This window comes from Myotis yumanensis, unplaced genomic scaffold, assembly GCF_028538775.1.
Source record: "Myotis yumanensis isolate MYYU_CA2020_CCGP unplaced genomic scaffold, mMyoYum1.0.hap1 SCAF_10, whole genome shotgun sequence".
NCBI lineage: Eukaryota > Metazoa > Chordata > Mammalia > Chiroptera > Vespertilionidae > Myotis > Myotis yumanensis.
Genome location: NW_027223761.1, coordinates 8,796,769 through 8,812,008, shown reverse-complemented (window position 1 = coordinate 8,812,008; position 15,240 = coordinate 8,796,769). Strand labels below are relative to the sequence as shown.

The following is a 15,240-nucleotide window of genomic DNA, read 5'->3' as shown; positions in this document are numbered from 1 at the left end:
AAAGTGACCAGAGAGAAATGCAGAAAATGCATTGATGACACAGCTGGTTGAGAGGAAAACGAAGGCCACTCGAACTAGCTGCTTAAATAACAAGAGTGGCCAACAGCAGGGTTCTTTGTCTAGAAGCACAGAAACTATTGTAAGAGAAACAAAAAGGAGGCCTTCAGGCCTTAGAAGGAAAGAAGGAGGTGCTGCCGCTGGACAACTCAGCTCCAACTAGCATCCCTTGGAGAGGAGCGGTGACCTGCTTACCTGGCCCACATGTCCCTGTCTGTCCATTTGGGACAGGCGGCCAGGGTCCTGTGATTGTAGCCCCACCAGAGGCACCAGGAGCCGGGGAGCAGCTACAGACAAAGACACCACATGTCCCCTCATGCCAATCGGCACCAGGGCCTGGAAGCCTCCAGGAGCCTGGGCAGCTGCCCTCTTACCTCCTTCTTGCTACATATACCTGTTGCACCTGACGCCTCTCCTGTTTTTTTCCCACGGGGCTTCCTCATAACTTAGCCACTAAGTGACTCATGGGAACCACGTTCATTTCCAGAACAAACTCTTTCTCAGGTCCAGTTCCTAAGAGCAGAATGGAGTGACTCACCCAGCTGGCTTCCAGCTGGGTGACAAGTTCAGGGAGAGTTGGGAGGGAGCGGCAAAGGTCACATAATCAGCTGATGATTCAACAGGGGCCTGAGGGACAATTCTTCCGAAACGTGGAAAAAAGATGAGCTATCCCATCCATCCATTCACAAACTCACCCAGGACCATCACTCTCATCTCGGAGTTTATCTGCATGCAGCACAAACATTCTGTCACCGACACAGTGCACATAAATGAAGCCTGCATTCATGTACTCATTCGTTCATTCATTTATCCATCCAATTGCTTTTTTCAACAAGCTGGTCCTAAACTTCTCGGAGGCCCTTAACTCACGTGGAAATGTGCCCGAACTCCCCCTGCCCGGGTGGTTGGGAAGTAACCAACTGCTCAGCTCACCACCCGACACACAGCCGATGCTCACCATCCTTTTGCCCCTTAGGGTTTGCGGGACAAATTTGCATCAAGATTTCTGGTCTTGAACACAAAATCCTCCTGTTTCTCTTGAGGTGGGATCCACCAGGTGGCAGCATGAATGTAGAAGAGGGATGGAACAGCCCCTTCCCTTCCCAGTCCTCTCACATCCAGGGCTGACTTATCAGCGTGTTCGGTATTATCTTCTAGAAGAAAATCCAATTTAGAAACCTTCCGGGAGGAGGAGACACTGCTGTGATTAACAGCCTTCGTGAAAGATAAACACAAGTGCAGCCCCACCTTTCTCAGGGGCTGCAGGTGGCTGCCCTTGGGGAACCGTGAATAAGGAAAAATCTCTCCCAGAACCAGTTTCAAGGTGAAAATTCCAGTTCCCAGGAGTAAGCAAGCTGGGCTGAACTCAGTAATATGTTATTTGTATTGACACGCTTGGCCTGTGATAGCAAAATACCACAGACTGGGTGGCTTAAACAACGGACAATTATCCCTCACAGACCCAGTGACTGGGAAGTCCCAGATGAAGGCGCCGGCCAGTTCAGTTCCTGGTGGGAGTTCTCTTCCTGGTTTGGAGACGGCTGCCTTCTTGCTGTGTCCTCACATGGGAGGGCCAGAGCAAGCCTGGTGTCTCTTCCTCTTCTTGTAAGGACATTCATCCCATCAGGAGGGACCCTCCCTCATGACCTCATCTAAACCTACAACCCCAAATCCCAGCACATTGGAGATTAAGGCTTCAATGTGTGAGGGTGGGGATGGATGGGGAGAGACAATTTGGTCCATGGTATTATTTACAATGAATTCCTACTTATTCCTCTTTCTTCTGTTATTTTTCTTTTTTTGTTAATCCTCACCTAAGCATATTTTTTTCCATCATTTTTTTTTTTAGAGAGAGTGGAAGGGAGGGAAGGAAGAGAGAAACATCGATGTGTGAGAGAGAAACATCAGTGTGAGAGAGAAACATCAGTCTGAGAGAGACATATCAATTGGGTTTGGGGGATTGAACCTGCAATCCAGGTACCTACTCTTGACTGGGAAGCGACCCCAAGACCCTTTGGTGCACAGGCCAATGCTCTAACCACAGAACCATCAGGGCTCTTCTGTTATTTTTCTACCGAGTTCCTATTACTCAGTAGAAAAATATAGTCATGTATTGCATTATGGTGGCTCCATAAGATTATAATGGAGCTGAACATCCTGTAAGAAATGAAAGCGTATGTGGCTCGGGAGTGATTTGTTTTTCCTCTGATGGGAGCAATGTCTCTGGGGGCTTGGCAACGGATCCCCTCTCACTCACAGCACCTCGGTTTTGAGTGCACAGATTACATCCCAATCAGCCAGCCATGGGCCGGTCTCACACAGAGGCAGTTGTCCCACCCCTGCTACCTATTCCGAGGGCGCCGCAGCCCTCCCAGTCCTCACTTGGTCTTCAGAGAACATTGCTGTGAACTCTTTGTTGAACACCTCAGACCCCATGCGAGGACACAGGTCCACAGGAGCCACCCCAACAAGTATTAAGTGTCCTTGCCACTTTTGTAAAAGCTTCCTGTGGTCGTGTGGAGCCAGCCTGTCCCGTACTTTGAAAATATCTTCAGACTCTAACAATGCAAAGCATAGATAAGTTTTCTTTCTTCCGTCAATTCAATGCCAGAGAGAAGCCTTTGTGCCTGATAGGGTCAGTGAACCAAGAACAAATTTCCAAAGTCAAAATATTAAATCCTCAGTTCTAAAACCCTTACATGTTAAAAATCCCTCTTCTTAAGGAATACCACAAAATTCCTTAATCTGATCAATGCTCCACTATGCAATAGCCAGAACCACATTGCCATGACAATCCCCTATGTTCCTTTTTCTCTCCATCTTTATTTCTTACTAGGAGCCCAGCCAGGAGGGTGGCTCTTCCTCGCTCTCTGACCCTTGAAGTAGCCATGGCCGCTGCTGATCAGGCCCTCGCACCCCCCACCCCCCCACGCTGCACGCACAACCTCCTCCTGTCTGTCTATCCGTTACGGTGTCCCGGTTAATTAGCATATTTCTCTATTATATATATATATATATATAATGGTGATCTATGCCTTACCCAGCCAGTGCTCCTCAATATTTCCGATCAATCCAGCCCACGTCCCTGTTCATGGAGCAGCATGGTCTATTTCTGACCCTCTCAGAAGGAAGCAGGGAGAGGGCTTGTTGTATAGTGTTTATAAAATCTACAGTAGTGGCCAGTAATATCCTAGGCCTTCATGTTCACTCACCACTCACAACTCACCCAGAGCAACTTCCAATCCTGCAAGCTCCATTCGTGGTAAATGCCCTACGTACGTGCACGCCCTACACTGTGGATCGAGCCTGCAACTGGGCATGTACCCTGACTGGGAATCAAACTGGGACCTCCTGGTTCATAGGTCAATGCTCAACCACTGAGCCACGCCGGCCGGGCAAAATAAAGCTCTTTAATATGTTCAGCAAAGGCCCATCAGAGTCCAGAGCCAGCTCGGGTAGCGATTTCAGAGACCAGGTAACCAGGAGTGCTTCTACCTTCAAGCATTTGCCAGAGCTCTTGGGCTTGGAGGAGAGGTTGGTGGTGCAACTATTATGCTAACAGAACTTTATTTCGGGTCCAAGGAGTCAGATGGCTTCTCCATAAATGTGGGTTTGTTCATGTGCAAACACAGACACTGAAATGTTAAGATAAAGTACCCACTGTGCAGACCTGTATTTGTCATGAGCGCACCTCACAGATGTCAGAGAGAGATCCAAAGCAATTGTGTGTCCAGCTAACCATCTGTGCGCATGTTACAGGTAACAGGCCATCGAACTCACCCTCACTAATGTTCCCATGACTTGGTTCCACACGCCTTCCTAGGCACATTCTTCCTGACTTCCAGTCGCCAGCAGAGCTCATGAGGTGGATGCACGACGTTTATGCACAGGTGTCGGAGGTCGTCCCTTGGAATGCTTTGCTCTCCTGCTTCTGGGGGGGACCCAGCAAGGAGAGTCTGGGTTTGCCGTATGTCTTTCCCAGCTCCCTGGGTCTGTGTCTGTCTGCCACTCCTGGGACTGAAATAGGCACCAGCCCTTCCTTTCACTTGATCATTTCATTTGTCCTGAAAAATAAGAGCAGCCAGGGTCCAGGAGGAAAGAAAAAAAAAAGAGTGGAGGAGCAGAAAACCCTTCGTTCCTGGGCCCCCTGGCCGATTCTCTGCAATGATATCCCACCAAAGCTTTTTGTGGAAACTCCAAGTTTATTTCTCATCTCTGCAATGAGACTGGCTTATAGGGGTGTTTTTTTGCACATATTTGAGCCCTCTTTACAGAGGGACAGAGGTGGACAAAATAGCTCCTTTGGTCTCTAGGTGATTCTGTAAGTGCTTGCAGAGAGCGCTTCAGTAGATTACACTCCCGTGAGAGACACCCTGCACTGCTGCCTGACCTGCCCATGTCTCAATGGGGCCACAAAAGCCCCACGGTGGCTCTCCGTCGGGGCACAGGGCCTCCTGAGAACACTGAGTTGGTTTTTACTTGTCTAGTAGAGGCCCGATGCACGAAATTCATGCAAGAGTAGGCCTTCCTTCCCCCAGCTGCCAGCACCGGCTTCATTCTGGCACCTGGGACCTGGGCTTCCCTCTCGCCGGTGACAGGCACCCAGGACATGGGCTTCCCTCACAGCCCAGGCTTTATCCAGAAGGTCGTCCGGTCTAATTAGCATATTATGCTTTTATTATTATTATAGATTTTGGTTACAGGCCCTCTTTCCTGTACTCAAAAATCTCCTTGGCCTCAAGGCTACTTCTTACTCAATATTCTGCTTTCCTAGATTTTTGCTTTGAATACAGCCCATCATGGCCTCTTGGAGTCCTGACCATTCAGAGCCTCTGCTGCTAAGAGACTCTGTTTCTTGGTATTTCCTACAGAGAATCCAGTTGACCTCCCACACGCGGAACCGCGGTTTTTGTGGCTGCTCAGCCTATGGATGTGTGTGGCTCTTGGGTCGGGTGTCTCTCTTGTCCGTGCAGGTTAGGCCAGAGGCTGAGCATGGAGCGTAACACATGGTCTCTGGAACGGGCTGAACATCGGGCAGGCATTGTGAATGCTGGGAGGGGCAGGTGGTCTGGGGAGTTTGTGTCCATACCACGTCATCCCTGGGAGCCACTAACCTAGATGGGGCTTCTTTCTGTTCTGAGAAAGGCATGTGAGCCGGCATTGGCTTTTTGGCCCCATGCACACAGCCATGGATAGGCTGCTTCTCTGGGACCTGCGGATGGCCCATCGGCTCATGCCCCAGGCTGGGCCAGCCTCTGAGACCACACAGGGTCTGCCACGCCTGCAAGTGCACTTTACCAGCACCCAGCAGACCCTGCTGGGCTGTGAAGGGGGTTCCATCTCACCATCTGGCCGAGGCAGAATGAGAAGCAGGAGGGTTTTGGGGTAGGAAGGCCTTTGCCATTTTATTTCACAATAAAAAATTCTGACAGCACAAAAACACTCTGTTCCCGGCAGTGGCCAAGGATGTACAAAATTAATTAGAAAGCAAAGCCTTAAATGACAATAGCCACCGCCAGAGCGCCTGTTCAGTGCCTGTGTTTGCACCATGTGTCTCGGGGAGGGGGGGGGGGGGCGGTTGGTAAGGGTAAGGAATCGCGGTCTGGGTTACATACCCTTCAAATCATTGACAACAATAGGAGCAGCAAAATACAGCTCCAGGGGAGGCTGGCTTTGGTGGGCACTTCCACACTTAGGAAAAAGTCTTGGTGTGTTTTTTAATGTTACAGAATATAAAAATTTTATAGAACATGTGACAAATTAGTTCTGTGAATAGAAGGTGCTAACATATTTTGCTTGATAAAACTAAATTAGGAAGCTAATACTTTAGTAAGAATACACTTTTCAAAGCATTTTCACATATATTAGGCCACGCGTTCCTCACCAACACCACGGGAGGTAGGAAGTGCTGATGCTGTTATACCCATTTCACAGGTAAGGAAACAGAGGCTGGTTTATAGTGAGTTGACCTAGGCCTTGACCATTCATTACACCTTTTTCAAAATCCCCAGACAATGATACTCCTCTATTGTGTGCTATAAACCTTCTCTCATTTTGTGTGTGGGTTGAGGGTGAGTTTAGATGCCAGAGTCTAAAGCCAACAGCAGTTAGCATATTAATGCAAAAAGAATCATTGGACTTTGATATCCAGCAGGGCTGAAAATCAACATAATCTTGCCCTGCTGTGGGTTCAATAGCTCAAGGCAATTCCCTAACCTGATAATCCTTTTACTGTTGATCAAACTTTGCCTTTGATATGCCTGTATGCGTTGCTAAAGGGCAAATGTGTATTCAAGTAAATAAATAGCAGACCAGGCTAGAAGTTGGTGTGTCTCTTCAAGAAAGAGGCTCCCCCTGGCCTCTAATGCCTTCTAAATTCTTATTTCTTGTATAGCATTTTCATTTGTGCATTGGCCCCTCCTTCAGATCCTGAACCCGCTGCGAAGGTCATGGCATTTAGACGTCAGGCACAGATGAGGGAACATAAAGTGAGGCCACGGTTTGGCCAAGCTCAGAGAATGAAAATAATTAATTTCTAGATTTCATCATATAATGGCTTTCACTGAAGTGTGGGTTTGACCTATGGAGACAAATTCTGCCATTTCTGAATTTCCCCCTTTTTTTGAAACCTGCATAATCAAAGCAACTTAATATCCTCTAAAAGAATTTGCTTCCAGCACTATTCATTCTATTTTGTAAATATTCCTTTCCAAAATGTTAGCACTTAACACAGGCTAGGATTCTGTAACTGTTCACCTTAAGAAATCAAGAGACCTATCAATTCTTGGGAACACTAATTTATTACATGTAGAAGGTCAGAGCCACAAGAATATCAATCTCCCTTGAAACCAATTTTGTTTCAAAAGACACTGCTGAGAGGCTCACAGTTTTCTCATTCCTGTAAGTGTGCAGCCGTGAGCCACGTTAATAGCACCTGAGCTGAGATGATGCATTTTGATTTACATGTATTTGTTGTCTGCTGAGCAAGACAGTGTGCTCACTGGGCCTTGGTCAGAAATCACTTCTGAGGCCCAGCAGCAGTATCAATAGCACTGGTGGTGAGTGGGAGGTGGTTGGGGCGGGTCCAGCCAGTCCGCCAAAGTTTCAAGCTCATGCATTCTCACTGATGTGCACGTCAAGGATGACTTCTCTCTGTGGCAATATCTGTAGTGACTGCTCACCTGCTGGCTGGCATCCTAGGATCTCTGGTCAATTCCAGTTGGTAGCAGGTTCCTTTTGAAGGTCCTGTCCACTCATGCTCCCTCCTTTGGGTACTAGCCCCCAACAAAAGCCCTCATTGACAGGGCTGGCCCAGGGAACCATGCTCGTATTACATGACCTTGCCTCCTTGTTGTAGCTGGTTGGATAGATACCTGACCCAAGGAAAGTCCAAACTACTTTCTGGTGTGTGGCTGAAGGAATGGGTTAAGTTTAACTTCTGTTCTCACATTTGAAGATAATATCTGTTATTTTATTTATTAAACACTGAATACCTGTGTGTTGTGTAGGGGGAAAAAAGCAGCTTATTTATCTGTAATCAATATTTAAATCTTTGATCCATTTCCCAAATTTCTGCCTGCTAGAGAAGCATTTCCTTTAGTCAGGTATTTAAATCCTTTTCCACCTCCATCTGCACTCTCAGGAGTTGTTGTTGTTTTTTAATCACAAATCTAACAATATTCTATCCATTCTTCCATCAAGATTGCTCAGAAATTACATGTCCTTCTGTTGAATTCCTAAATTAACAAATGTACCATATAATTTGTCTTGGGTCCAGAGAATGGAGTCTTACATAATCCAGTCTGATTTGCTCCACTCGGGCTGCCATAACTAAGTACCATAGACTGGGTGGCTTATAGACAACAGACATTTACTTCTCACAGTTCTGGAGGCTGGGAGTTCAGACAAGGGTGCCAGCATGGTTGGATTTTGTGAGAGACTCTGCTGGGTTGCAGACTGCCAACTGATTATTTTATCCTCACAGGCAGAAAAGAGGGCATCTCTTTTATAAGGGCACTAATCCCATTCATGTGGGCTCCACCCTCATGACCTAAGGACCTCCCAAGGCCCCGCCTCCTAATACCATCACATTGGGGGTTAGGGTTTCAACATATGAATTGGGTGGGGAGAGGGCACAAACATTCAGTCCATAGCACACCATGGAAGAGGCAATTCCCGCTCCAGTAACACTGCCATCTCAGATCACAGGTACCAGGACACACAACGGACGATGAGACATTTTCCTAAACCTCGGGATTGCCTCCCCAACACAGAGCACGGAATCTGCTGCCTCCCAGTGACAAGCTGTCATGGCCCCTCTGGCTGCCTGTTTGGGTTCATGGCATTGAGAGGAACACAGCCCTAGTCTTGAGCAGCAGTTGAGAACACCAGTTCCTTGGCAGCATTCTCTAGGAAAAGCCAAAATGCATCTCTTTTCAGACTGCAGGAAACTCACGTCAAAACGAGTTCCAAAAAAATGTTTATTATGCTACAAAGGCATTGTCCTCTTTACACTTTATCTGAAGTTCTTTACACATTCCATCATCTGTTTTCCTTCACAGGAACCTAGGGAATGTCTCAGATGACCCTTGTCTACTTTTTAAACCTCCTAGCATAGTTCAAGAAACCACAGACAAGCATGCGGGCAGCACGGTGAAATGGGAAGCAAGTTGGGTCATGAGTCAGCAGGCTTGGGCTGGAGCCCTGGGCAGGTCACTCCACTTCTCGGGACGCTGCTTCCCTCTCCAAGGTCACCACCGTCTTGCGGCTTCTCCCACTGTCTGGAGGGTCGTGAGGACCACAGAGCCTCTGGGCTCTCACGCAATATTTTAACTTCCACGAGGCACTTCTGAACATTTGCCTTTTCTCTGAGCCAGCTTTCCAGGTATGTGTCCCGTCCATGAGGTCAGAAGGCTCTCCAGAGAAGGGACCCCATCTTAGTCACAGGATGTCAGCCCATCGGTGGGAAACCATGGACAGACTGACCTCTTTTCCATTTAAGTTTTTCCACCCATGTACTTTCTTAAACCGATGGTGTCTAGTTTAAGGGAGGGGTTGATTAAGCATGCTGCATGTTTAGTTGTCTCAGTTGACTAATTCAATATTTCATGGGTTCTGTAAAGACTACAACGATTTGTTTCTCAATCTCTTAGCAAGCTGGGGCCGCAGGCTCGTTCTCTGTAAGTTACTGGCACGTCTACAGCTCAGACACTGTCTCTGAAGCATGTGCATATATTTTAATTACACTAAGGTCTTAAAACTTCATTTCCACATATAACATTTCCAGGCATTTACCAAGCAGACAAAGTACTGGGCTGATGTCATTGCACTGATGAAAATATTAATATTATTGATAAGGCGGGACAATGTAGCTGACTCTATCAGACTCATACCGTTTGCATGAAAAGGCTGAGTTTCTTTGGCTCTTTGTTCATTCAAGTGCATTGAATACCAATTTAGATAGACTTAGGCATTGTGTTAATCTGTCGATAAAAATCTTACACTGTCCATAGGGTTTTCCAAGCTGATTTAGGTTTTGGATTACAACAATTAGCCATTGGTAGAAATATACCATATATATACACATGGAAATTACAAAAATACATTTTATTTATAGCTGATTTTTTTTTTTAAGTAACAAAAAGCTAACACTATGAAAGATCAACCAGCATACCAAAAGACTCTACCTAACATCATCCGAACAAGAGGCTTGTTTGGGAATTCCATGACACGTCCTCCTCGGAACATCCCAGAAAGAGCAACTGGCCATTGGGAAATAAAAACCGCTTCTTTGAAAAGTCTGTGCTTTGACAGTCGAATCTCTCATCCTAATCAGTTCCATTCCTACTCTTCTCTCAACTTTGAAATTTCCACCTTCTCTCAGTAAAGACCAAAGAAACTCGTGAGGAGAATGGAAAGATGGGCTCAGGGAATGGAGACAGCTGAAGCGAGATGGGTGTTGGGTGAAGGTAGGACAGGCCCTCGTTCTCCAACAGACGCCAAGTGAGCCCTCAGTGTGGTGAGGGGACCCGAGTTTTCTCCCCGAGGCCGCCTGAATGAGGTCAGCAGCTGTTCGGCTTCGCGCTGACTGTGCGGCAGGTGACTCGGGGCTGGGAGGCGCTGCCCACCCAGAGCTCTGGAGGCCGACTCGCCCTGGCAGGGCAGGTGATTCGCAACATCACCCTCACAAGGTCAGCAGCCCGGCCATTTCAGCGAATGTCCTCCAGTGTCCATTAACCACAGGGGGTGGGGGAGGGAGGGGACTGGCTACCTCCATACACTTTTTAAAATGTTATTTACATTTAAACGTAAATCAACCGATTTTCTACATTCAGAAAACAGAGGCTGCAGGCTGGGAAGACTGGACCCACGCTTCCTGCTTCTAGCAGGCATCAATTACTAGCTCCTTTTGTGTCACTCGGCAGCCCAGGCTGGACGTCATTGTTGAAAAGACAGAGATGTTTCTCATAAAATCAATGATGTATCTCTTATCCCAATAGAGAGAGAAGCTTCATTCTCAGGCCACCTTCATCGCAGGGCAAAGAAAAAGCTCCACCAGTAACTGCTTTTCTTTTGGAGGACCCTCAAAGCTCTTAGCACCGCTGCTCTTTCAGCTGGATCCCAGCTCACAGGGTACTCCGGTTCCAAAATAACAACACCTTTTCAAAAACCTGTCAACACACACCAACCATTCCCTCTCATCTTCTCTCTTTCTTGGCCTCTGCTTAATGGGGGGTGGGGGAGAGGTACAGTCATTGACAGCACTGGTTTTCAGCCGATGCACCTGACCTTGAATAGCAATCTCTAAAAGAAAAGAACTCAGGTTTCTTGCCTGGAGTCAGTGCCTCCCTTCCAGACTGGAGGTGATCTTAACGAGTACAGTCACGGCTGAATGAGAGAGAGTACAGTCTGGTGCGTAATCACACGCCTGCATTGCCTTTAACACAGAAACAGTTAACATGCAGGAGTCACCAAAGATAGAGCTGTGTCCTCCACCTTCTGGCGACTTGTTGAAATGTGGCTTTGGACAGGAATCTGCAGGTTAGTGTCTCTCCCGACTAAGGCTCCGTAGGGAAATACACCGGCAGTTTAAATACAACAGAACATCAAGCATACGGTCCCAAGCAGGGACTTCTTGACATACAATCAGTTGAATAGGCCGAGAATCCAGTTGTTCAAGAGTTTCCTCTGTTTCCCAGAAGCCCCACGGTTCACCTTTTCAGAAACAAAGGCTGGGGAAGAGTCACCCACTGTCTATGCCTCAAGTCCCAACGCATTAGGCTTGAGAAGCCCGAAGACTGTTTCCTCAGAGTCTGGAAGCCCCCGGGGCTAAGGCCTTAGACCTGAAACTCGAACATGTCTGTCTGCTTCTTGGCCAGCTTGGCTACCTCTTCCCGGATGGCCTTCACCAGGGCCGCCGTGGAGATGTTGGTCAGGGGAGTGTCGGGAGGGTCGTTCTCTGCCAGGCTCTGCTGGGAGGCCGCCGCGGAGGGCACAGGGCCCTGCTCCAAGCTGGGGTGCATGCCGGCCGGCTGGCTGTACTGCCGAGGGAGCCTGGAGGGGGAGTTCTGCTGGTAACGTGACCGGGGGTAAGCCTCGATGTACCCTGGGAGAGGGACCTGCAGAGGATGTTGGGAGACAGGGGAGGGGCCTGGGATTAGGAAGGGGCTCAAGTCATAGCATGCACCTGACACTAGAGGCAGGAGGGGTCTGAGGGCAAGGGAAGACATTAGGAAGAAAACGGAGGCCACATACCACTGTACAGATACAAGACCTGCAGTCAGATTGGTTAGAAAGTAGGTAATTTGAATATTCTCACTGGATATGCTGGTGGGAACATACCTGCGTCTACATACGAATCTACATGGCTACCTTTTTAATATAAGCAGAATCCAGCAAACAGAAATGTTATAATCCCAAATTTATAGTATTTTGGAGGTATCTGATGGGGGAAATGATCCTACAAGTCACCAGGGACCATCTTACAGATGTAATTTTAGTATAGAGAGGCATAATAATGATACTGAATTATTGGCTAAAGACAAATTCAATTATGTTCCTCTTTTAAAGAAGAAGGCGGAAGGATAAAATTCATTCCAAAATTTTAAAAGTGCAAGATGGCATATATTTTAAAACATTTTAGAACTTCAAGGGGTAAGCTCTGATCACCAGGAAAATTAATATATGTAGAATGACTTCATCCCTGATGATGTCCCTTAGGTGAGACGTCGCTACAATAAGAACAGACACTAACTCTGAGGTTGAGCTGAACCTATAGGGGTGGCAAGTATGGACCCAGGAGTGACCCAGGCCTTGGGTGTCAACATGTTTCCTAACTCTAGAATGCTGAGACCAAACCCTAAAGTGGCATACAGAACTGGGTGCCCTCAGGGCCAGCCCGCAGAGCCAGTCTTTCTTTCTTTCTTTTTAATTTAAATTGAGACAATCTTTCTTATCCATGTTGGATGGACTCACCCAAAGGGGGCTCCCCACTCTAAGGGCCATCCATGTGCGGTTTTTTTCCCCTTGGGTTTGTTTGTGTTTTCCACTTAGCAGCCCTTGACAGGTGGCTCAGAGGCAGGTTTGGGTGTGAAGATCTGTGCCACAAACTCCTAGTTGTAATGATGGAAGAAACCAGTGGACGATGACAAGACAGTCCTTGGCTGAAAGTCACGCAAGAAGCTTTAGTAGGTACATGCAAAGTAATTCAGCCTTGAGTTCCTAATACTTCATTTTCTGGTATCTCATGTAATAAATTTTCACAGAATTTTAAAGCTAAAAGGAACATCTTTAAAAACACTTTGGAGCCAGACAGAGGCAGGTTTGAATCCTGGCCTCAGCACCTTACAAAAGCTGTGTGGCTTCAGATTAGGCCTCAGTTTTCCTCATCCGCAAAATGGGACGCATCATGGGACTAGTAACCCCTGATAGGATGGCTGTGAAGATTACATAAGATCATATAAATAAAATACCTTTCATGGTGTCTAGCACATGGAAAATATCCCCCAAATGGCAGCCATTATACACATTTCTTTGAACCTGGCAGGTCTCAAGTTCCTCTGTCAAAGGACAACCCATCTTCCCACGTCTCCTTTAAAGCGGCCGACTTTAGCCATCTGGCTGGTGGGGGGAGGAGTGAGATAAGGACACACTCCTCTCAACCTCTCACCCCTTTTCTCCCTGAAGCGTGTCAAGCAGGTAACGTTGTGGGGAATCAGCAAGGGTCTCACCGAATCGGCCCACTGGCTCGGGAGCTCATTCTCTCCCGCATAGGACATCCAGGCCTGGCTCCTGTAGGACGAGGGGGGCGTCGGGATGAAGTAGCCGGTGAAGCCCGGTCTGTTGGCAGCTGGGATGGCGAACACTGCGGGCACCGTATTGCCTGGCATGGAGGAGATGGATGGGAGAGATTAGGCCAGCACCCCACCCACTCAGCTGGCGTTTGCACAAGCGGAGGAAGCTGGGAAACGGGGCGGGGGGGAGGGGGGGAGGAAGGCAGGTCTGGCATTGGGGGAGTTGGTAATGGGGGAGCAGCAGACCTCCACCTGTAGCCTCAGCCTCGTTCACTGCCCAGTCAGTGTGAAAGGCCTGATCTGCCGACTCAGCCTGTCTTTCTAGAGAAATGATCGCTCAACTCCCCTGGCTGAGCCCTCACCAACTCCCCCACCCCCAGCCCAACACCTCAGACCTGCTGACAAGAGGAAAGGGCACCTCAGTGTCCAGGTGTCGCCCTCCCAAAAGGAAGGGTATTTTTAAAGAGCCAAGAAAAGAAACCAAAAGCAATGGATTCCCCCCGTGACATTTCTGGGCACAGTGAATGCTTTAATAAGCGTTGACAACTGGGTGCTTACAGGTTTAGCCTAAAAGGTAAGGTCTGAATAGACAAAACACCAATCAGGGCATGTATAGACCTCCATGTTCATTTCAACGTTGTTGGTAATAGTAAAAAACTGGACACAACCAATATGTCCCTCACTAGGTGAAAGGATCAACTGTGGCAGATCCTATAAGAGCAGATCACATGGCAGTTTAAAGGAATGAACTAGATCTATGTGTCTCCAGCAACCTGGAGGCGAGGGGGCTGATTCAAGTGAACAAAGTGCAAAAGGAAATGTATAGCTTGATAGCGCTGGTGTAGATGTAAAATAGATAAAGCATTCATATATGCCAGCCATTTTCAACCGGTGTGTTGCAACACACGGGTGTGCTATAAGAATGCTTAAAACAAGCAAAACCTGACTACTTAGTCAGGAGCACTGACCTCTTTTCCCTTAGATGGTCAAATTAAGAAATGACGACAGCCAACACAAAAATAGCTGTCTGGTGCTAATGAATCAAAATCAGCAAAATACGTTTTTTTGGTGTGCTGCAAAATTTTAGTCATTAGTTTGTGTGCCATGAGATGAAAAAAAAATTGCTGATATATACTGTTATATGCATACATATGTAGCAAAAGGTTAATGCCCAGGGTTTAAGACTATGATTACCTCTGGGGAGAAGGGAATTTAGATGGAGATGGATCGTTGTATCTGTAATGCTTTTAAAAATATATCATTTTTAAAAACCTGAAATCTGGCAAAATGTTAACATATACCCTGACTGAAGCATATCTTAATATTTTGTCAGATTTCAGATGTTTTTGAAAAATAAAAGGAGTGGCTCTTGGATTCCTGAGGGCAGCAGGTAGAAGGTGGAGTGTGGATGTCGGGGTGGAGGAGGGTGAGGTTGGGATCAGGGTCCGATGCAGGCTTTTCTTCTCTTGCCCACCTGAGTAATTTAAAGCTGACTGATCCAACTGCGCCATGGACACGGGGCCTCTGGACACCTGGGTAAAGGAGGCGCTGTCATGCAGATGGGCCGGCTCGGGCCCAGTGGACTCGGCCATCCTGGTCTTGCTGCCAACGTCAGAGGTGGACCTGGGCGGGCAGAGGGGCTACGTTAAGCACTTCTGGACCATGGCTGGCAGGGCAGTCACCCTGGGGAACCCCAAATAACAAACGGGGACAACACGCCCAGACCAGTAACAGTCATCGTGGTGGCCCAAGCTGGAGACATTTTTATTTTTATTTTAAATATATTTTTATTGATTTCAGAGTAGAAGGGAGAGGGAGAGAAAGAAACATCGATGAGAGAGAATCATTGATTGGCTGCCTCCTGCATGCCCCACACTGGGGATCAAGCCCA

The 15,240-nt window shown here is 47.5% G+C and overlaps 1 protein-coding gene across 2 annotated transcripts in view; it reads right to left on the bottom strand.

Annotated features, from left to right (window-relative positions):
* Window positions 1-5,504: 5,504 nt before the first annotated feature.
* The window catches only part of KIAA1549L (KIAA1549 like), a 98,547-nt gene continuing 88,811 nt past the window's right edge, over window positions 5,505-15,240 (bottom strand). For both annotated transcript variants that reach the window (XM_070427759.1, XM_070427760.1), the window contains exons 18-20: window positions 14,824-14,972; window positions 13,287-13,438; window positions 5,505-11,675 (exon numbers count right to left, since the gene is read on the bottom strand). In XM_070427759.1, the coding sequence (XP_070283860.1) occupies window positions 11,394-11,675; window positions 13,287-13,438; window positions 14,824-14,972 (583 nt within the window). In that variant the 3' untranslated portion in view covers window positions 5,505-11,393. The remainder of the gene's footprint in view (window positions 11,676-13,286; window positions 13,439-14,823; window positions 14,973-15,240) is intronic.